This window comes from Argentina anserina, chromosome 3 (assembly GCF_933775445.1).
Source record: "Argentina anserina chromosome 3, drPotAnse1.1, whole genome shotgun sequence".
NCBI classification, from domain to species: Eukaryota; Viridiplantae; Streptophyta; class Magnoliopsida; order Rosales; family Rosaceae; genus Argentina; species Argentina anserina.
This window is the reverse complement of record NC_065874.1, coordinates 5,726,731-5,749,530: the sequence shown is the minus strand read 5'-3', so window position 1 is coordinate 5,749,530 and position 22,800 is coordinate 5,726,731. Positions and strand designations below refer to the sequence as shown.

Here is a 22,800-nt window from a genome sequence, read left to right as displayed (position 1 = left end):
CAAGTAAATATGGCCAAAGTTCAAGAGGTTGTGGCAGCTTACATGTTGACACATTGTGGGTTACTTGGCATTTGAATACGGAATCGCTAGTGTTAACTTTAAATACTGAACACCGATAGAACTAAATAAAAAAACAAACTGGTAGATCCTTGTTTCACTGCATAGTAATCATCACTAATCTCACTTTAGCTCTTTGTTTCTACCCGCTGTAGCAGAATAACAAGCCGAACGTACTAAGCATATAAGCGCATGAAGCAGATATACATGTGTAGCCAAACTCAATCCTGAAAGCTCATATCTGCAAGAGATGGAGTTCTTTGTACCAGTGTTTTCCTTGTTCCTAAGTCTAGTTTCATGTGCAAGTTCTGATCCAATCACTGAACCTCTCAGGCTGTGCATGACAACTCAACTCAGTTACAACACCGAAGCCTCTACAATCATCCACACCTCAAATTCATCTTCTTATTCATCCATCTTGATATCCTCAGAACAAAATCCTAGATGGCTAAACTCCACATCAAAGCCTCTTCTCATTCTCACACCTTTTAACGAGTCCGAAATCCGGGCAGCAGTGCTTTGCAGCAGAAAATGTGGCATACAGATCAGGGTAAGAAGTGGAGGCCATGACTATGAAGGGCTCTCATATCTCTGCAAGACCCCCTTCATCATCATTGACATGATTAACTTCAAGTCCATTGATGTCAACATTGCAGATGAAACAGCTTGGGTTCAGTCAGGAGCTACACTAGGTGAGCTTTACTATAGCATTGGTAAAAAAAGCGACGTCCATGGATTCCCAGCTGGTATTTGCCCAACTGTTGGAATTGGTGGTCATTTTAGTGGTGGTGGATTTGGGACCTTGGTTAGAAAACATGGCCTAGCAGCTGATCATGTCATAGATGCAGTTTTGATTGACGCTAATGGGAAAATCATGAACAGAGAAACAATGGGGGAGGATCTGTTTTGGGCCATTAGAGGAGGTGGGGGAGCAAGTTTTGGGATCATAGTTTCATGGAAGATCAAACTGGTTCAGGTCCCAAAGGTTGTGACAGGTTTTACAGTGAGCAAGTTAATATCACAAGATGGAGGTAGCCTTGTGAATAGGTGGCAGTACATTGCAGACAGGTTTCATGAGGATCTTTTCATGAGAGTGATCCTTCAAAATGTTGGGAGTGGGGGTCAGAAACAAGTCCAAGCTGATTTCAATTCCTTGTATCTTGGAGGGATTGACACACTAATGCCATTGATGAAACAAAGCTTTCCAGAGTTGGGTTTGGAGGAAAAAGACTGCATTGAAATGAGTTGGGTTCAATCTGCTCAGTACTTTGCTGGGTACAAGAAAGAGCAGCCTTTGGAGGTCTTGTTGTCTAGGGAAGCACTCTATAAGAGCAATTTCAAAGGCAAGTCCGACTTTGTAACAAACCCTATTCCAGAAATAGGGCTACAGGGGATTTGGGAGAGGTTCATGCAAGAGCAACTAGTTTTCATGATACTGGATCCCTATGGTGGAAAAATGGCCGAGATTTCAGAGTTCGAAATTCCATTTCCTCATAGGAAAGGGAATATTTACAACATTCAGTACATAGTGAAGTGGGATGTGAATGAGGCTAGTGAAGCCGGCAAGCATATGTATTGGATGGATATGCTTTACAGGTATATGAAGCCTTATGTTTCAAACTCTCCAAGGGGAGCCTACATCAATTACAAGGACCTTGAGTTAGGGACCAACAACAGAGGCACCAATACAAGCTACATGGAAGCAAGTAGTTGGGGGAGAAAGTACTTCAAGAACAATTTCAAGAGACTTGCAGTAGTAAAGAGCAGGGTTGATCCACATAACTTCTTCAGAAACGAGCAGAGCATCCCTCCTTTTCGGGTTCTGTCTGGCAGTTAGGAATTTGCATGCAGTGTTGAATCAATGTGACCATCTTACATGATGTCAGAACCAGTCTATGGCGATCGATTAGGACACAATTTTACAACAGACTGCTAAATGCCGAAGGGGCATACATATCTAGTAGAAGACAACAACTATGCAAGAGATATCGTCATAGCTTTTCCTGGATAATGCCTTTTGAATCAACTTCTCTGCTGCTTCTTCAGCATCAATTGTACCTCTAATGCAATCATAAGCATCATGGTTTGACACCACCTGGAGGAACAGATACATTTATCAATCCAACGTCTCCAATTAATGTCATGTTTAGTTTAGGAATAGGAAAGTCAGTATGTTGCTCACCTTCCACAAACCATCACTTCCCTATATAATGAACTCTACTTCAGTGTCGATCTTCTTGATGTTGATATCCACTGGCGGATCCAGCCCAGGGCTTGGCCTGGCTGGAGTCCATGTTACAATATTTACCCTAAAATTTTAATATATTAGTGCTGATAATATATATATATATATAATTAGATTATCAACATATATTTCTCCTATTAATACCGTCATTTTTTCTTAAATCTCATAAAAATCTTTAAGTAGTTTTTTCTAATAATCTTGCTACTTTATATATTGAATATGAAATTATAAATATGAACTATTAAGTTTTAATCTAATTAATTTGAGAAAAAAAATTATTTGAATATTTTAATTTTCCATCGATTTTCATAATATTCTTTCATATTTATTGACACTTATTTATATTTTTAAAGACTTTACAGACATCAATGTTTATGGTTATATATTGTACTGACCAAAAAAAATTTACCCTCTTTTACTTAGTATGATAGCCCTCTTAGTATGCTCGTTAAGTTCTTACAAGCTGATTACTTGAGATTTCCGAATTATCGGTTTTTATAGTATAATTATCTACTTTCTTTTTTTTTTCCTTTGGGTTTTCTTGACAAGCTTAAACCTTGCCCCCCTTACTTTGTACTTTATTAAATAAATATTTTAAAAAAATGTGCTCCTTTAGGTCACCATCCCCAAAATGCCCGCGACATTGCTAGTTGTGCATCCACCCGTGGAACATTTCCTGATAAATCTCAAAACAAACGTTTGCTATTACATATCAAGAGTTCAAGACTAATTAGACAAAACGATGATGATCACCCTAACCACTAAATTAAGGATGCATTGCTATAAAGTAGATACGAAAATTAGGTCTACACCAAAAGATAATGCACACATTAAGCAAAGACGTAGATCAATTATCCCAAGTAAACTACCTGGCAGCTTAATAACATAACCACCTCTGCTTTCAACAAGATCCTTCTCCTTCTGAGGTTCGTGATCTACAGTTAACTGGTTCGCCACACCATCTCTGCATAAAATTGCGCGGGAGTCACCAATATTGGCTACAATTAGCTTCTCCCCACTGATAAGTATTGCTGTAACAGCAGTAGATCCGCCTCTCGAACCAGCCACCGTTCCCAACATCTCATCATCTGTAGCTTTGTAAGCTCTCTTAATTGCTTCTTCCGGATCGGTCCAAAAGTCATGCTGCAAAAAAAAAAAAGCTCCCAAGTAAAACATATATGGCAGAAAAAAGATCACAAAGAGGAGTGTTAGCACAACCAAGTATGAAACACTATACCTGTCTTAGTATGTTGTCAAATAAATGAGCTTGCAAGTATTCTGCAACTTTTTTACCAGAATGGCCGTCAAAAATTGCAAATAAACCCAATTCAAAGCCATTTATTTTTCTAGTTTCTGCCACGATATAATCTTCCATTCCATGGTCCATTTGTCCACTCACCAACTTGGATCCATGGCTGACTTTATGGCTGCTTAGCTTCTTATCATCAACTTCATCTCGAGTAAATCCATGTCCTGCTTTGTGCTACATATACACGTACATATATCACAGCTTCAGAAACATATAAATGCATATGAAATTTTACGAGAATTGAAAAGATACTCAATTTGGAAACGATACTCAAACGATAGAAAGATACTCAGATTGAAAGAAACACACGCCCACACTGAAAACACACTCAAATTCAATAGAAACTCGCATCAGAAAGCCGTACAGAAAGATACTCATACGAGAATTGAAAAGATACTCAAATTGGAAAAGATACTCAAACGATAGAAAGATATTCAGATTGAAAGAAACACACGCCCACACTGAAAACACACTCAAATTCAATAGAAACTCGCATCAGAAAGCCGTACAGAAAGATACTCAAACTGTATTGAAAAGATACCCAAATTGGAAAAGATACTCAAACGATAGAAAGATTTCAGAAGCACATTATCAAATAATAAATACAGAAGACACACCATCATGTTGTTGCCCTTGTTATAAAGCTTCACGAAGTCTTGTGATCTGCAGCAAAAATATATTGTTTGAAATTAAGTACATTTACTTTGAAGACAATCGTTAATCGTATTGGTGAAACCGTGAAACTAGCGTATTACCTTCACTATACGAGTCATCAACTTTCAGGCTCTGCCTACTCCACTGCAAGCAAAGATACTGCAGCATCTCCTATGGACTATGAGAATGAATGAAACATTTATTAGTATAATGACTTGTAATGTATCCTCTTCCTCAAATCTCACTATGGATTTATATCATCAGCTAGTGAGATTGTACAAGAGCTAGGTTGTGGTTTTGTGGATAGGTGTCAACAGAAATGGTGAGAAATCGACACCTCGGCAGTGGCAGAGGGTCTACGAATAAGTGTCCGATGCCGCTCGTTGAGGAGACTACAAGCGGCCACCGTCTGTTGGGGCACACCCAAGCAAAGAGGAAAATCCTATCGATATTATGAGGGCAATAATGAGAACTTGAGAAGGCTAATAGAAACTTGCCTCTTGTAACTTTTAATTACTATAGTGAATACTTGAAAATTTTCAATTCAGATAGCATACACTATTCACCACTTTAGATTTTAGAGATGAGGAGCCAAAACCGGCGCCATTGCAATTGTTGACTATGGAATATGTACAGAGGGATACACTATCCACTCGTCGGTCTTTGAATCCTCAATTACTTCAACATAAAGGACAAATACTAACCCTACTCTCTTTTGGCCATGAACCCTACTCAACTGGTAAAAAATTGACCAAAATCACCTGAATCCGCCCACAAAAATGTCTACGGCTACAACATGCACAAAAGAGTTCCTCTCTTCAGGTCGCAAAGCATCTCAGCAGTTTCAGAAAGTATCTCAGCTCTCTAGATTAGCAGCTTGCAGAAGGCTGAATGACAATTCCTGTTGCTTTTTTGGCAGCAAAGAAAACCACTTCCTTATCGACTGCGCTGGATCAGACTGACTTGTTGTGACGGAAGGATTTACATTATTCTGAATAATTGTTTTGAAATCAAAAGACATCAGACTCAGCATAGAAGTGACCGTGGCAATTTGAGTAGGAAGACTTGCACTGCTTGCAGATTCACGACTTAAAATGACAGACAACTTATGCCTCAAGAATTCCAAACCTTGATCTTCATAGCCAACAGAATCGACGCCAAACCTACAAATCATGATTACATTGTCAAACTCAGCACATGAAAAACAGATGGCAGTGCATGACAAAGTTCGGCATACAATAAGATCGGATAATGTCAGAGCTCCATGCAAAAAAAGCGAGATGAAAACAGCTAATGAATTATTCTAAACGACACCAGTAAACAACAAAGTTTCAAGCAAATTAATTGAAAACAATACCTCCCAAGTTGACCAAGGAGGACAGCGATTCCAGCGATAACATTCTCGGCGTGGCATGGTTCCAACATTTTCATCAGCTGAGGAATAACATTGACACTGGTCCATGTCCAGCTCTGCAATAAAATAGAGAAACTTCCAAGCATCAGTCTAAGAACATGAGGTTAGAAAATAATAATAATAATAATAAAAAACACAACACAACACAACAAAAGGTCTCCAGGAACCAAATGACGACATAGGCTCCTCAATATACTAACAAACCATAAGAAGTTGTAGACTCCTACAGAAAATAAAGTAAAGTATTAATTGTAGTTTTTTGGTTGCAAAAAATTTCAATCATATGATACTGATTGCATTCATTTTTGAGCCATCTACTTCAATCCTAAGTCGGCAGTTTTATACTGATTGCATTCAATGAGACATTAAATAAAACATTTCTATGAATAATTTCCTCAACCATTAGACAGCAGAGGACATTCCACTAAAAAGATTTGGGGGTGCTAGTGATCAAGCGTTGAACACAACACAGCAGGATGTACAAACAGTAATTAATCAGAAAGGTGTAACAAGGCAATCGTGTAAAGCAGAGACACGATCTATCCTTAGGTTTTGGATAACATGATAGGAAAGCAATATGAAAAATAAACTCAATAAGATATTAGCATACCATGTTGAACGCAACCAACTCCACCAACGATAGCACATCGCGGAGATCACACAGTGAACGCTCTCTATTTGAACTGACTGATTGCACCACATCTTGATTCAAACTTTGGAGCTTTTCTAAAAGCAATAATATAGCAGTATCTACAGAGACAGCATCCTCAGAAAATGGGCACTCAACACATGGACAGAACTCCATTCCACAATTGCTTACTGATGCACTAGAATCAGCAGGATTTGAAGCTCTTACTCCCTCAAGATATGTGACGACAGATTTCATGACGGTCATTAAAGTATGGTTGCTATAGTTGAAGAACTTCTTGCCACCAAAGTGAGCAAAAACATGCAGCATCTTCAGAATTAACGAACAATTTAATCTCCTAATCAGCAAAATGTTGCAGGATGTTTCACATATAAAACCAATGTGATCAAATGCTGCACATAGTGATGCCAGTACAACGCTCCCTGCAACCAGCTCATCTGCTGATGCTGGACGAGGGGATATATCTATGTTGTCAAGCAGGGAGCTGCTAGAGTGAGACTCAACCGTTGTCTTGGAAGGTGCATCCCTACAGACAAAAACTCTCCCATGCATTATGAAATCCTCTATGACACCAAGTGATTCATCCAAACAACCAAATTCCGAAATTATACTTCTGCCATCACCATTACACATCACTGCAAAAAGAGAAAAAATAATCATAACTACAATGGACCAAAGAAGAAGCTATACTATTCAATCACTAGATTAGCAAACCTGAGCACACATGTCGAGCGAAAGAATCCAAGCAGGGTTTGGATTCCCAATACATGCTCCCGAATTTACTTGAAGAAGCAAAGGAGAAGTTAAGCAGCAACAAGGACATGAATACACAAACCTTCTCCCTGTATTGAATAAAACAAAATTATTAGCAGAAAATCCAAAGTACAAAGAACTAAAAATCAAAAGAGTAAAACAGAATCACAATAATGTAGAGGCACAGCTTTCTTAGGAGGAAGGGAGGATGGAGGCACAAAAAAAAAAAAAAAAGAGAATCGACCACCTTGATCCCATAAATTACTTACTTGGGGAGAAGTTTTTCTTCACTTCTAACAGCAAACAGAATATCTCGCACCATCCATTCTGTACGAATAGCCAGACTGCTCTGTGCAATACAAGTTTTAAATGCATTAAATACCCTAGAAATGCTACTGCTGTCTTCAGTGTTTGAAAACAACACATGATACTTGAGACTATTGTCACCCGCAGCACCATGATTTTCAAATGGGAACATAGCTTTACTACTTGAAGTACGTGTCACTTCAGCGCTAGCATCCTCCACCTCAATATCCCAAGGTTTACCCGTTGCTGCAGAATTACCAATGCCATTCCCACTGAGGCCTTGCATGACACAACAATCATCACAATTTCCATTCTTATTTGAATAACTGTCACAGATGGTTTCCTTCATTAAAGAATTGATCCTATCGCTATGAGAAGTTTCAACATCTTGAGCCTCAATCTCGGGAAGTGTAGGAGATAATGGCATTTCCATTGCCATCCTATAGCGCTGTTCCTCAGCAGCATCGTCCAGATCCAACAGTTTCAGGTAATTTCCATCTGTTACTTCATCAAAACTTGCCATATCACTAAAATCAAGATCACTTGTGCATTCTCTGCTTGCTTGGGCAGTCCCAATGAGCTCCTCCGCAATACTTGAAACATGTCTGCATGCATTTGCACATTCATTCACAAATACATCTGATTTATTTTGCTCATTGCTGACTAAACTACTCGCCACTACCCATTTCCCTTCAGAAACTGCTTCTCTCTTCCCATGCAGTCTCTCTTCAACCGATTTCTTTATTTTCTTGCGCAACAAACAATGCAGATCAGATAGTTTCTCCTCTACCTGCTGGTGGAACTTCTTACCCTCACAGTATAGACTCTGAATGGATTCAACTGCATATATTATCCTCTTTCTCTTTCTGCTATGCTCATTAACTTTTCCAATACCATCAGTTCTTACAGGACTTTTGACAGCGTTTTCAGCCACCACGGCAATTGTATCATTGCACTTTCTTTTAACAACCTCAGTAGACATGTTGGATAATGATGGTAGCACATTTTCCTCAACCAATTTTGTTGGCACGGTAACAGAAAACACACCTTTTTCCTGTGAGCCCACCAACTGTCCATCAGAAAAAGATGCTGTACTTGAATTTATTGCAGAACTCTGTAACATGTTTCTCCTAGAGCCTCTAGGAGACTCTAATTTAGAATCAATACCTGAAATAGATCCAGTGCAGTTTCCTCCAGATAATGGAGGATAAGGTCCTGTATGTTGCATGTCTTCCCTGAAAGGATCTGATGCATCCAAAACGGGGCAGGCAGGTTTCAAAAATTCAGTTTCATTCACCTGGGAAGATTCTAGCCCTTGGTAACTCTTGTTGCTTAACCGTTGCTTTTTCATTATATTCCAACTCTGCAAAGTGAAAACAACCAGTTCAGTCAAGTTATGGAACTACAAGCGTGTGCAAGGACAGATAACATCATATAAATGACTGAAGAATCCAAGAGACTAATAGAGAATGAATGACAACAGCTAGTAATGTGGTATTTAGAAGCCAAACTGTAGATTTGGAAGGTGTGTTCCATAATCTCATATGGTCAGTAACTAAGCAACTGGACAAGAAAGACTACAGTACATAGTTTCTGTCAGATATGTATAATTTTATTAAAAAAACGTTGAAAGGCTTGAGCATATGTCATTTTAACCTCAATTTTTAACTCCGGTATTATTTACAACTTAGCATGGACCAAGTAGCATAACAAGCCTCTACCCACCAGATTACAACACTAAAAGCCATCAGATGAACAAGATTCATTTGTCATCAAGCACGCCTGAAAAAAGGAAACAGGACTTAAAAGCAAAGCAGAACAGCAAACGCTTAAACATGTACATACTACGTTTTGAGAAGAGATGCCCTGACCAATGTCATCAGAACTAAAGATATTGCCATAGAATCAAATTGAACAGGGTTAACTAAAAAGTTTAGAACAAGGAGACGAACCTTTTCATGGTCATCTATACCTTCGGCATTATAGCAAAACGAGTTATTAAGCATATCCAACCGCTGTGAAATTTGATCAACATCCAACTTCAAGCGACCATATTCTTGATGTAGGATATGGTTGCGACTTCTTTCCAGGTTGACCTTGACCACTTCCTCAGAATACTTTCTATGCATTTTCTCAAGCTTAAGCTGTTTCTTTAAAAGTTTCACCTTCGCACTATCAGCACCCATACCTTTGGCAAGTTGATGAACAGCAGACACCTCAATCAAGTTTCTAGTTGACAATACCTCAATCTGTTTTTTAGCTTCATCTAACTGCCGAGAAAGATGATCAGCACGAGATTTTTCTTCAGCTGCCTTCTTCATATTTATTTCCGCAAGCTGTTTCTGCTTTTGAGTTTTCATCACCTCTGAGTCTGCGCGCTTCTTCTCCTTCAATGCCTTCTGCTTTTCAACTTCGACTCTTTTGATTGCTTCCTCCAAGTTTGAAAACTCTTTGGAAGTGTCAATTCTATTACCATCTGGTTTGACCCCAAAATTCGCATGCAATATTGTTGAACACCTAATTCCGTTTAGCTCTTTCTGCAACTCATCAACCCTCTTTCTACAGTCTACCAATTGCAGAGACAAACTTTCAGAACGAGATTTTTCTTCAATGATCTTTTGCCTATTGGCTTCAGCAAACTTCCTCTGTTCCTCAGCTTTTGCCATCTCAGAATTTGCAAATTCTCTCTCCTTCACGACCTTCTGTCTTTCTGTTTCAAGCATTTTGTTTGCTGCTTCAAGGTTCAAAATTTTAGAAGCCAAACCAGATTTCACCTTATCAGCTTCTTTCTCCAATGCCTCCAACCTAACCCTATAATTCTCAGCCTTCGCTCCTTCAATATTTGCACGTTTCCTTTCTTCTTCAGCCTTGCGTTTTTCAGTTTTCATACTTTTCAGTGCTTCAGCAGCCTTTTTCTTCTCCGCTTCTGCTTTCTTACTTTCTGATTCTGCATTTTCCTTCTCTTTCTGAATAAGATCCTTCAGACTACTAATCTCCTTTTCCACTTCAGAATGAGATTTTGCTTTAGCGGCTTCTTTCTCCAATAGCTCCAACTGAAGTCTATAATTCTCTGCCTTCTCTCCTTCAGTATTGGCACGTTTCCTTTCTTCATCAGCCTTCCTTTTCTCAATTTTCATACTTTTTTGTGCTTCTGCAGCCGTTTTCTTCTCTGCTTCTGCTTTCTTACATTCTAAATCTGCTCTTTTCTTCTCTCTCTCAATAAGCTCCTTGAGACAACTAATCTCCTTTTCCACTTCAGAATGAGATTTTGCATCAGCAGCTTCTTTCTCCACAACCTCCAACTGAAGCCTATAATTCTCCGCCTTCTCCCCTTCAATATTGGCACGCTTCCTTTCTTCATCCGCCTTCTTTTTTTCAGTTTTCATACTTTTTTGTGCTTCGGCAGCCTTTTTCTTCTCTGCTTCTGCTTTCTTACTTTCTGAATCTGCTCTTTTCTTCTCTATCTCAATCAGATCCTTCAGATGACTAATCTCTTGTCCCTGTTTGGAAACCTGGTCTTTAAGAAGCTTCACTTCATCTTTATCTTGAGAGTCTGTACCTTCTCGCTGCTTGAGAGAAAGTATCTCAGATTTCAACTCAGACACCTCGTTCTCCAGAGAGACCCTTGCAGCAGATTCTTTCCCTTTCTCCTCTTTCTCAATATCTGCCAGCCGTCGCAACTCCTCATATTCTGCAACCACAAAAATACACAATGGAAAGTAAGAAAATTTGATAACTAACTCAGCTTCTTAAGCACAATATCCCAGCACACTTCGAAAGAGCTTATTTTTTAAGAACACTACAACAACAAACGAAAATCTTTATCTTAACAAGTTTCACTTTACTTAGTCCTGCCACATATGGCTCTCGGTTTCCCAATCATTCCGTAAGCCTAGTACAGCATAAAAATTCAATTAGTAACCGTGTTTTGCATTCGACTCCAATTGCATTACTACCACAACCTTCATACAAAAAATCGTTGTTATCTAATCTCACTAAATCAAAGCAAGACATGATAATCATTTCCACATCTAACAAATTCGTATCGAAAATAAGTAAAAGTACTTAAACATCATAAAGGAATATACCTTTCTTGAGAGTAGAATGCTGTGCCTGAATCTCCTCAGTCCCCTTCTGAAGAATATTCACAGCTTCCCGGAGATGATTCCGCAGCTTCTCACTCTTCATATACTTCTTCTGCCACTGCACCAACAATTTAAATATAAAAAAAACCCACAAACTCAGCACATATCGAAACCAAAAACACTCTAAATAAATTGAATCAAAATAATCAAGAGTCAAGAGCAAAATGCGTACCGCAGCGCAGCAGGGGCTGGCCTTCTCAGGCTCCACCGGCAGTTTAGCCGCCATTGTTGGAGTGGGACCAAGCTGCTGAAGCGGCCAACGAATCCTAAACCCGCGATCTTTCCATTTGACGCAGAGAGATCGGGACCGCAAAGCCTATATGTTGTTTGGTTCTGAGAAAATCGAGAGGGAGAGGGAAACCCTAATGAGGGATTTGGGTCGGTCAGTCGGATCCTTAAACCCCTTTACCGCCTCTTGTGCTGGATCTGTGAGAATACAATTTGTGTTGTTTCTGGATCAGAGTTCTTTAGCCCGGCCCAATATGTCTTCTGCTCATCACGTTCTACTGGTTCTAGTTTCTAATTTTTAATTACTATTTACTTGAAATCACTTTTTTAATTACTATTTACTGTCATACAGTTACGAATTTCAGAACATTCTTGTATAAAAGGAACTGTATCACGAGTTGCCATAAAGATCAAATATGTGTTATGCATCCTGATATCACGCGGTCATCATTACACAGTCTCGTTCACACGGTCAGTAGCTGATTATGGAATTCATGCTCAATTATTATTGGATGTAAATCCAAAACTCCAAAAGTAAAAAGAATCTTTTTAAAATTAAGATATTTTGTTTTAAATCCTTAGATTTACATAAAATTGTGATTGCACATAAATTTCATAATCAACTACTGACATTGTGAACCGGACTACATTATTACATTATGAGTGGTATGAAAAGTAAGATCAATCATTAGCCACACACGACATTACGTCGATGCACCATAAACAAACATATGTTGGTTGCCCAAGGGACTTTTCTTTATATTATCAAAAAGAAAACATTGTATCATGTGTATGGTATTTAGATATTAGGTGCATCTGAAATAGTGAAATATACATAATAAGATGTCTTACGTAAATTTCCTTTTTCATACTGAGTCTCTGGTGCACGTGTCATGGCAACTATGCATGAGTGATTGTTATTGGTTACCCAAAGAAGTATGTTTCCTTGGATGAGTTGATACTGAAGGAAATGAGGAATCAATGTCAACTGTTAACCAATGACCACTGATTTTCACATCATGGTAATGAACATATAAAGAATCTCAGATTTGACAGTTTGGACTTTGGACAATCAAAACGAGAATAAGCAAATTCTGAAAGACTCCTGATCAAAAATTTCAGAAGTAGAATCATCGTCAACATAACAATTCATCATCCGAAGATGCAAAGAATAGATGCATAGAAAAATGAGAAATCACGCATTATAGACAGAGTTGTCCTTAACAACAACCAGCGAATTCAAGAGCCATCATTCTTAATTTAACCTCCTTGATATCCCACCCCGAAAACATAATAACTTATGCAAACAATCAATTTAGGAGAATAAAGAATGTTAAGGAATCATAATTGGTTGAGCAGCTTGCTGATACTACTTGCTATTCTAACACCGATTACAAGAATTATCTACTCTTTTTAGCTGATTTGGTTTGAGGAAGTGTTCCAAACACCCTGTCCCATAGACTTGAAGTTATTCCAAAGCCTTTGTCCTGAATCCTGAAATGATGATTCAAGTGGTATTTCTGCAAAAACAAGCAAACTTCTTATTGACCATGATAGTGCGCAAACATACTTGAAAGGAGAAATAGTTTTGGGTATAATAGGTGAAGCTCTTCCAAACAGGCAGTTAATGCCGGTCTTTACCTTAAGATCTTTGGGCAGCTTACTGGATGGCTGAGCATGATGAAGGTAGTAATGGGTAACATCATACATGACATAACCCAATAAACCACCACCAAATAAAGCAGGAGCAACAGACGGGGAGGACATCAGCTTAACCAAGTTATAGAACTGGCAAACATAGGGGTAGAGATTAGAGAAGTGAATCAAAAAGAATTCCATACATGTACGCAAAGAAAAATCGGGTACCTAGACAATTTTGAAGAATAAAAAAATGTGCAAGTAGACTTCTACATCATAACAATGCCAAGTAGGCAACAATGTGCAATAATGCAATACAAACAGCTATCTAGTTGTTTCCAGTGTTGAGAACATGGTAAGGTAACATGGGTCATACAACACAAGACAAAAGATATTGTTTCCATAAAGATAGACTAATAATCTTCTACACTTAGAATATTCATTAACTATGTTGTAATCGGAAGCACAACATAATGAGTGACCACGTGGTAAGACTCGGGATAAGAGAGAAGATTGCATACTGGAAAACATAGAATAGCTGTTGCAGTGGGAGGGAAAACAAGTCGCAACCCATCCATTGGGTGTTTGTGATGGCAGCCGTGGAGAAGATAATGTGCGGTATTCCCCCTAAAGCAATACAGAAAACTAGAACATTATTCTCACATAAAATAACAAAAGATATGTACGCACAAAAATGAGAGAGAGAGAGAGAGAGAGAGAGACTTACCAGTAGCTCGTTGTTTCAATGTGGAAAAGGAAATGATGCAATGTATATTCAAGCAATGTCCACACAAAAATGCCAAAAAGAACCATCAGAACTATTTCAGGAAAGGTATGACCCATTCGTACGGACTTGGAGATGAAGTAACTCACCACTGGGAGCCATATGGTAGGCACTGCCCACCACACGGTGCGGGTCAAGAACTGTTTCAAGTAATCAAATTGAGTCAGTAAATGAGATATATTATAGCTGGACAGATATTAATAATTCAAGTTGGCACGTAAACAAATTCATAACAGAGCAGCTATAGGCATCAAAGGGGCTGGCATTACCTCCCAAAATTCATTTTCAAAAAATCGAGGGCCTTCTGTGCAGACAATAGGCTGGTGAACCCACTCTTGATATGCTTCTCCAAGATGGCCAACCTGTAAAACATCAAAAGTCAAAAGTTTGTACTAGAACTAATCACATGCACCAAAGGCAAAATAGAGGACCAGAAAAGGAAACGACAACCTCTTCAAAGAAAAAAAAACCTAGAAGAGCAATACGAATATTGGCAACTGCAGAGATGGAAAACAAAAAAACAAACTGCAAGCAGTAGATCCCCCTTGGAAGTGCAAAACAAACATTAATGAAGAATTGAAGATAAATAGTCTGCTACACTTCAGGATAGATGTAGAAATTGTTCAGACTTCAGACAACACCAGGTAAATATGAACATGCAGAGAAAGTAATAGGAAAACAATATCTGACACCCTTATAAATGGTTTATGAGTCTAGGTCATAGATGTGTCTACGAAGCCAATTGGAAATGCAGTGAACAAGACCACATACTATATTCTAAACAAAAACATATGAGACTGTAACCGTACCTGGAATACAAGGGCTTTATTCAAATCGACCTGGAAGTCCTGAGCAACCATCTTGTGACCGGTAACACTCCTGGAGCAACAAGCATTAAAGGACTGATTAAAACGCCAAGTTACTTTTCAGAATCATAACAAGAAGAAAATCAAGGATTAATCAAATAAGGCGTCTTGTACTCCCATCCTATTAGAAATCACAACTACAATCCCGTCAGTGCAGGCAGAGTAAAACTAACATGACTCAACTCACTGAGGCAGATTAGGGATTTAGGGTCGGGGTTAACTTAAAAGTCCCAACTAAGTTTGCTAATAGGGTCAATAATTGGTCTCTGGCTCGACTCAAAATCATCACTGTAAGTGCACAATACCAAAAGCAGCAATCATCATGAACCAATCTTCAGACAAAGTATCGACTCCAAAACAAAAACTGGAAAATAAAAAAGTCAACAAGATCATCTTCTACCACACACAATGGATCCAGCTTTTCACTTTATCCCAAAGCTTCAATTTCAAGCCAACTTTTCATTTGATACCAAACTCCACTTTTAGAACAACAACAAATTAACACACCCCATAAACCTCAAAACCCCATTCTTTTCCCACCTTCTCCTACTTCTTCCAATCAACCAAATTGAACTAAACCTCATCAAATCAGATATCTTAAACTTCAACAAGAACAACAACAAAACCAAAAATGCATGCACCACAATCAAACCCAGAACCCCTAAAATCACCAAAACCCAACACACCCAGATCCACAAATTGCACAAAACAAGCAAAAAAGCATTGAAATTGGAAGCAGAACAGAACAAAACAAGCACAGACCTGAAAATGCGGGCCGAGCCAGACACTCGGATCCGATCAGAACCCGAACAAAGACTCTTCCTTCTCTGCTTCCTAAAAAAACAAACAACCCTCTTCAGAAGGGTTTCCGCGTTGAACTGAGAGACTGGTGTTTTATCCGAGGAAAAATCTGTCTCTCTTTCTAGCTTCTGTTTTTTCTTTTGGAGAGGAAAATCTCCGGTTCGAGTTTTCAAGGGAGAGGAGAAATCTGGGCCGTCTAATATCGTATGGGCAAATCGTGGAATTATTCCAGTTGGCCTGCTATACAACTCTGGTGCCTTTTGCAATATTCCAGCTCTCCTGCTGACGTGTCGGGATATTATTGGCTGACTGACTCAACCTCCGGTCTGAAGCCAATAGTTTTTAGAGGGAGGGGGAGTCAACCCCATGTAAAACCATGTTCGTGCCTCTCTGTAACAGTGATGCTAATAATATTTAAAACCCGTTCTGTAAGCAAGAGTAGGAATAAATTCTCTAATGTTGGAATGTAAATGTAACGATTTGGTTGTGCTGTGGAACGTGCGAGAGTTTTGAATATCCAACACAGACATTGTAGTTAACTTGTAATGCGCGCAAGGCTTTCTCTTCTGTATGGTAATCAATCAGCTTGAAACTGGCAGAATAGAAATAATTAGTAAACTAGCCTCCTCCGCGCATGCATGCTAGAGTGTGCTTTCGACGGTTTAAGTGAGAGTGTGTTAAAAAATAACCATAATAATACATATTTATTGTAAACAACGTCAAAAATATTTTCTAGCTAAATTGAAATTTTCATTTTAGACAAAAACTAACGTGTAAGTTTTCTGGCCAAATTGAAAATTTCATTTTAGACAAAAATTAACGCGTAAGTTTCTGGCCGAATTGAATTTTTCATTTTTGACATCAATTGGACTATTCGGGTGGGCTCGTTTTGGTCCGGGCTGAAATTTTAGTGAAACCGGCCCAGAGCTTAAAACTTTTGGTTCGGGCCGGTTCAATTTTTGGGTAGGTAAAATCAACCCAAATCTGACCAAATCAGTTCAGGCCAGTTTTCGAGTTGTTCAGGCCCAAATTTTACAAGCTTTTGCCTTGTGTAAAATTGAACTTCTAACATCAGCATTTTCCTATTAAAAGTGTAAACCTGTGTTCATTCCATTGATTTCAACAATTCAAGTGTTCAAAAATTAACACATTACACATTGATTTCAACTTATTCAAGTGTTCAACTGATTCAACATTCAAGTCCTTCGACAATAAACTTGAACTGATTCAACAATCAACAGTTCAATAACAAGAAAACAATGACAGAAAATATAACAAGAGTACAAGACTCAACTTGGTCTCAAGCTCCAAAGTGCCAAGTGAAAATAAAGACTTGGTTCATAAAAACTTGAAAACAATGAAAATTTAAAAGATAGATAAGCATGTGGCAGGTTCATTGAACCATTTATGGTCTGCTACGATACTTGCAACTTTTCATTTCCAGGGTTGCAGACTTGCAGTTCTAATTTTCAATGTCCAAAATGAATCTGTTGTTCCAGTTCCAATTTCAACATATAGTAGGTAAGTGGCAATTTCACATTACTAACAATCATACAATTCATACCTTATTTTGCTTTCTTGCTTCTTTCCCCTCCTTTCTTTGATGACTTTTTTGCTTCCTTGGAACTTATCTCATGATTAGCCGGATTTGGTGCTTTTGCTATAGAGACTTTAGATGATTTGGAGGTAGAAGGGATATCTCTGTCAAGCATGAACAAAGCCATTTATCAAAGAAATCCATCGGAATAAGCCGTACTATCAAATATGACAAAAAGAGCCAGAATAGAAGAATATGTTTCTTAATTAGTACTCCAAATTTGTGGATACCTCTTGAGCTCTAGATCTAGTCAATCTTTTGGATGGCTTCCCATGGTGCAGGGTAGTAATGAGTAGCACATAATCATCACTGTTTAAATTCAAACTTTTAAAATCTTGTGGTTCTCATAACATCTTGAAGTCAATTTTTGGATTAATTTTTTTTTCCATACACACACAAAGCATTCTGCATATTGTGCAGCACTGCGTAATAGAATTTTCTCCAAAAATAGCAGATGTATACAATCTTATGTCAGAAACAGCAGATAATTATGAAGATCCATAAGTTACAAATTTGAACAAAATCATATCAGATACCAAAATAATAATAAAAATTTCGCTCTCAATTTGATAAATGTATGATTTAAGAATTATAATGCTGGGAAGGTACGTACGAGGCGAACAACTGCTCAATCAGCTGTTTACCTAATCACTTTCACAATATTGAGATTCTGAGAAAATGGATCGCAAGGTATCATCCATATATATATGGTCTATACAAAGCAGGGCATAATATATCGGTTCCATAAGCAATATTAATATAATTTCAGATTTAGAAGCCATATATAGGCAAATTAAACATATATAACTGGTATCTTGGTTAGAGTAAAGATGTAAGAGGAAATTACTTACTGGAATTGATAGAATAATGGTTACAGCCTGTAATAACCCGATTTCTCGGATTCAGTTTGTATGAATTCTTAGAATTGAATAAACTTGGAAAAATTAATAAATCGCATTCTTCGCTTCACGACGATGTCAAATCGAAAACGGAACCGTCTTTGGAAATCTAAATTGGAAAATGTTACGTTTCAACAATGCGGGAGTCGACTTTTAGTCCGTGGCTCATTTCTGAAAACTTCCCTCACGAAATTTGTAGAGCTCGTTTCTGGATACGTCAAGCGTTTTAATCAAACGTCGTATGTGAAAGTTATTAGCGACGGAAATTAGTTTCCGATTTTAGAAAAAAGTATAAAAAAGAATTTTCAGAAGCTAGGGTTTCAAAAAACGGAAACCCTCGTTTTTTTCTCTCTCTGGAAACCCTCATTTTTTTCTCTCTCTATCTTCTCTCCCCTTGCAGCCGCACCCCGAGACTTTTTCTCTCTCTCTCTCTCTCTCTTAAAAAAAAATCACCTCCGGCGATCTCACCGTCGATCCCAAAGGCACCACACTGCCTCCAGCTTCCACCCTTGGGCGTTACAATCGTCGTTCGCCACGCCGAAGCTCCTCCGACGATTCAAGCTTCTGCAACTCGTTGCCGCCCAACTCCGGCGACGCAAGCTCTCGGAGGATAGCATCTAGCCACCGATTCTCGCCCCTGGTGCCACCTGCTCGATTTCGACCGCCCCTAGGTTCAAGCTTCTCCGGTGACACTCAGATGGTTCTAAGGTTCAATCTAGGTAAGGGTTTGTTTAAATTGATTGTTGAGATTGATTATGGGTGAAATTATGGCGATTTGGATGAGTTTCGGAGGAGGAGGGGAGGTTCGTACCGCCACCTGGGGCGGCGCGTGAGGGAGTGTGAGGGGGGGCAGCAGGCGGCCTTAGGCCGTGGAAGGGTGGAGTTGATGAAAACTGAGGGTTTTGGGCGACTGTGGGCGAGCCACGCGCCGGTTTTGAATTGGCGTGTGGGCCCCACACGCTACCACTCTAGGCGGCGATGCGTGAACAGTAAATTTTGTAAAAAGTAATTTATGTACGGTAATTATAAAAAGTAATTATGTACGGTAATTGTGAAAAGTAATGTATGTTCGATAATTATAAAAATGTAATTTTTATACAGTAATTGTAAAAGTAATTTTCTGAAATAGTAAATCGGTGATTATTATTTACTGAAACAGTACATTAATGTACAGTAATACGTAAACAGTATGTACATGAACAGTATTTACGTGAACAATAATTACGTAAAAACTGTAAGTTGCTGAACAGTAAACAGTAATACTGATTCGGCATTTGAGGTTTTACATAACGTTTCTAACCATTCTATTATACAACTAGGTGATCGATAAAACAAGCGAAAGTTTTGCTTTCGGTATTGTGGAAATTACGCTGAGGAAAATAAGGTGAGTAAATCTCACTATGACGAGTCTACCCTTGGCAGTGATTCATAATTACACTTTATTTTAAAGGATCGAACTATGATATGTATATGATATAGTGGGTTGTGTATGTGTATAAATGGTAAAATCGATACATATATATGTGTTGTTATATTATATACTGTCATATTCCTATTTCAAATGAGTGTTTTTATAACACTGATATTTATTTTATTTAAGCATGAATCACTTATCTTTTTGTGCAATAACATGTGAGGAATGTATTCTACGTGGTTTTAACTTGAGTTATGTTAAAACGTTTTTCTATCTTCGGACTTGTCTTCGGACGTGTTGGCATGTCGGAACCTAGCCTTGGTCGGGCGACAGTTACGATTTAGTTAGGGCTCTAGTCTGTCTGCCAGTGTACTGCATGAGGGGTAACAAATGGGTTACTTGTTTATGAGTACCCATATTTTTAGATATTGAGTGACAGATGGGTTGCCCAATGTCTGACGGCGTACTGCATGAGGGGTAACAGATGAGTACCTGGGTCTCATGAGTACCCGTATTATAAATGTATTTGGGTAAACAGATGGGTTGCCCGATTTCTCATGAGTACTTATATTTTCAGGTATTATTGGACAACCAGATGGGCCGTCCTGTGACTCATGAGTACATTTATAATTAAATGTTTTCAGTACTTCTCTCTTGTATTACTATGCGTGTTATACTGTTGTTTTACTCATACGAGCTGCAAAACTTACCGGGTTTGTATTTACAATCCCGATGCACCTATTCGATGGTGTAGGGGATCGTTCTGCAGGTGTGGATTAGCAGAATTGGAGTAGTACTCTGAAGATTTCTAAGTTTCTTTATTTTATTTTGTGGTGAGAATTGAGAGGATTTTACATTTCCATTTGATATAATGCTTGAATTATAAATTGGTTTTGTAATAATCAATTCGACTGAGATGTACTATGATCTCAGTAACGATACGCTATGACTATAAAATTATTTTCGATTTATTGAGATTGTTTTAGAGTTTTTCATGAGTTCGATTTTAAATTAACACTTAAAATTTCGGGATCGTAACACAGCGGGAGTAAAAACAAGTCGCAACTCATCCATCGGGTGTTTGTGATGGCAGCCGTAGAGAAAATAATGCATGGTGTTTCCCCTACAGAAAATCAGCAATATCAGAAATCTAGCTGATTATTCTCCAAAAACATAATCAACTACATTAAAACTCATAAAGAGAAATTACAAGAGAAGGGGGAGAGAGATTAGCTATCCAGTAGCTCTTTGTTTCAATGTGGAAAACGAATCGATGGAATAAATATTCAAGCAGATCGAGTCCACATCAGAATGCCCAGAAGAACCAATAGAAATATTTCAGGAAAGGTATGGCCCATCCGAACTGACTTGGAGATGAAGTAACACGCAACTGGAAGCCATATTGTAGGAACTGTCCGCCACACCGTGCGGGTCAAGAACTGTTTTCAAGTAGCACGTTAATACGAGTGGAAAGTGGATGAGCTCTACGTACAATAGCTGAATCAATATTATTGATTAATTATGTCCTATTAATAAGGTAGCATGCAAGTAAGTATATCCTTAAACAGAGCAAGCTGTGACTATTAGGCATGAACGAATCACGAATGAGATGCCGGCCTGCATGTACCTCCAAAATTTCATTCTCAAAAAAACGAGGGCTCTCTGTGCCTGGTGAACCGTGAACCCACTCATAAAACTTGGTAGGCCTCTCCAAGATGGCCAACCTGCAAAACATGCCAAAACTTAAACCTAGAAGCTAGCCTCGAAGGTTCACAAACATTTGAGAACGTAACCTTACCTGGAATACGAGGGGTTTATTCAAATCAATATGAAAGTCCTGAGAAACCATCTTGTCAACTATAATACTGCTGGTCGCGATCAGACACGTACAGGGAGCGGATCAAACCCGAACAAAGACTCTTCCTTTTTCTTCTCTCTGTCCTTCCTAAAAGAAGAATCCCCATAAGAGTTTATGTGTTTGAAGTGAAACTGTGCGGGTTGAGTGATAGTCACGTATTTATATGATTTTTATTATATTAATTATTTTTTTTATTTAGTTATTTTATTATATTTTTAATTAACTTTATTTATTTTTAGGTATTTTGAAGTGGAATAAAGAAGAACAAGAAAGAGAGAGAAATCTAATTCCTAACTCGAATATCTTGACAAGAAGAGAAAAATGTGAAATTTTGGTAATTTTCTGAGCACCACCACTTTTTGCTCTCCATTGTCAAAAAATCCACACCTATATTATGCAAAAATCTAATTTGATTTTGGGTGTAATCATCACCTCTATGTCCATCATTACTTAGCAATTATTCACTTCTTCCATGATCATTCACTTCCTCCATGGTCACTCACTTCCTTCCATGATCACTCATTTTCTCATTTATCGCCCACTTCCTTTCATGATCACTCACCACACTCACCACATCATTATCTCTACTTTTTCCACCATCATTTTTTTTTTATAAAAACCTTCATCACCACCATCTCAAAACACACCATTGTGCTAAAATCTCCACAAGAAAAAGGAAGTTCAATATCTTCTTCTTTAATTCATCTCTCATGTATGCTTTTATTCAAGATTATGTGTAACTAAAATCTTGATAAAAGCTCTAGATATGTCTTTGATTTCAAACTCCAATTGATTTATATAATTTTAGATGAAAATTTCTTCATTAATAATTCTATTGCATGTCTCATTGGGTCGATAATTTGATGCATGTTTTAGGGTTTTATTATCTTGAATATGTATATGACCGACATATCGTTGCATATTCTGTGAGAGATAACAAGTTCTTTGCAGGTACTTTTGTGAAGTGATTCCTTAGTAATCTAAGGCTACCGACATTGACCTTAGATTCTTTGTTGTTACTCAAACGTTCTTAGAACTTCATGATTTTAATTATTTTGGCATAGATACCGACATTTCATAGATCAATTAATTGAGAATATAGTTAAGTCGATACTGTCATTTCGTTTAACATGATAAGTAAAAGAACGTAATATAGTTAATGACCTAACGACATTGGCTTAAC

The 22,800-nt window shown here is 38.1% G+C and overlaps 4 protein-coding genes and 1 pseudogene across 5 annotated transcripts; 1 reads left to right on the top strand and 4 right to left on the bottom strand.

Moving 5' to 3' along the window:
- Positions 1–264: 264 nt before the first annotated feature.
- Positions 265–1,894, top strand: LOC126788444 (berberine bridge enzyme-like 22). The gene is given in 2 exon segments (XM_050514439.1): positions 265–285; positions 287–1,894. Coding segments are annotated over 2 exon segments (1,629 nt in total).
- Positions 1,895–2,014: 120 nt separating this feature from the next.
- LOC126788450 (probable protein phosphatase 2C 28) lies at positions 2,015–4,462 on the bottom strand. Its single transcript, XM_050514445.1, is given in 8 exon segments — positions 2,015–2,152; positions 2,240–2,310; positions 2,873–2,933; positions 2,935–2,978; positions 3,172–3,445; positions 3,540–3,785; positions 4,229–4,274; positions 4,367–4,462. Coding segments are annotated over 7 exon segments (840 nt in total). The 5' UTR covers positions 4,235–4,274; positions 4,367–4,462.
- Positions 4,463–4,746: 284 nt separating this feature from the next.
- On the bottom strand, positions 4,747–11,891 carry LOC126788440 (uncharacterized). 2 transcript variants are annotated; one of them, XM_050514435.1, is made up of 9 exons: positions 11,705–11,891; positions 11,476–11,590; positions 9,340–11,078; positions 8,555–8,750; positions 7,351–8,476; positions 7,043–7,170; positions 6,290–6,963; positions 5,623–5,735; positions 4,747–5,428 (listed from the first exon to the last, which is right to left on the bottom strand). In XM_050514435.1, exons 1-9 carry the CDS (start codon positions 11,756–11,758, stop codon positions 5,122–5,124), a joined length of 4,452 nt encoding a protein of 1,483 aa, XP_050370392.1. In that variant the 5' UTR covers positions 11,759–11,891; the 3' UTR covers positions 4,747–5,121. The 2 variants fall into 2 exon arrangements, with proteins under 2 accessions (XP_050370392.1, XP_050370391.1); XM_050514434.1 differs by having other exon boundaries at positions 7,351–8,750.
- A 955-nt stretch (positions 11,892–12,846) lies between these two features.
- Positions 12,847–16,035, bottom strand: LOC126788452 (dihydroceramide fatty acyl 2-hydroxylase FAH1-like). The gene is made up of 7 exons (XM_050514446.1): positions 15,811–16,035; positions 14,992–15,061; positions 14,452–14,544; positions 14,126–14,322; positions 13,920–14,025; positions 13,402–13,548; positions 12,847–13,280 (listed from the first exon to the last, which is right to left on the bottom strand). Exons 2-7 carry the CDS (start codon positions 15,040–15,042, stop codon positions 13,161–13,163), a joined length of 714 nt encoding a protein of 237 aa, XP_050370403.1. The 5' UTR covers positions 15,043–15,061; positions 15,811–16,035; the 3' UTR covers positions 12,847–13,160.
- Positions 16,036–20,770: 4,735 nt separating this feature from the next.
- On the bottom strand, positions 20,771–21,608 carry LOC126786894 (dihydroceramide fatty acyl 2-hydroxylase FAH2-like; annotated as a pseudogene).
- Positions 21,609–22,800: the final 1,192 nt, after the last annotated feature.

What these genes read in the sequence shown, in the direction of transcription:
- LOC126788440 (XM_050514434.1), bottom strand. Translation starts at nt 11,758, where the DNA reads ATGGCGGCTAAACTGCCGGTGGAGCCTGAGAAGGCCAGCCCCTGCTGC. An exon ending in GTATAGATGACCATGAAAAG is followed by an intron (nt 8,751 to 9,339) that starts GTTCGTCTCCTT and finishes TTCACTTTGCAG; the next exon opens with AGTTGGAATATAATGAAAAA. An exon ending in AGTTGGTTGCGTTCAACATG is followed by an intron (nt 5,736 to 6,289) that starts GTATGCTAATAT and finishes ATTTTATTGCAG; the next exon opens with AGCTGGACATGGACCAGTGT.
- LOC126788452 (XM_050514446.1), bottom strand. Translation starts at nt 15,042, where the DNA reads ATGGTTGCTCAGGACTTCCAGGTCGATTTGAATAAAGCCCTTGTATTC. An exon ending in ATAAAGCCCTTGTATTCCAG is followed by an intron (nt 14,545 to 14,991) that starts GTACGGTTACAG and finishes GATGTTTTACAG; the next exon opens with GTTGGCCATCTTGGAGAAGC. An exon ending in AGCTGCCCAAAGATCTTAAG is followed by an intron (nt 13,281 to 13,401) that starts GTAAAGACCGGC and finishes TTGTTTTTGCAG; the next exon opens with AAATACCACTTGAATCATCA.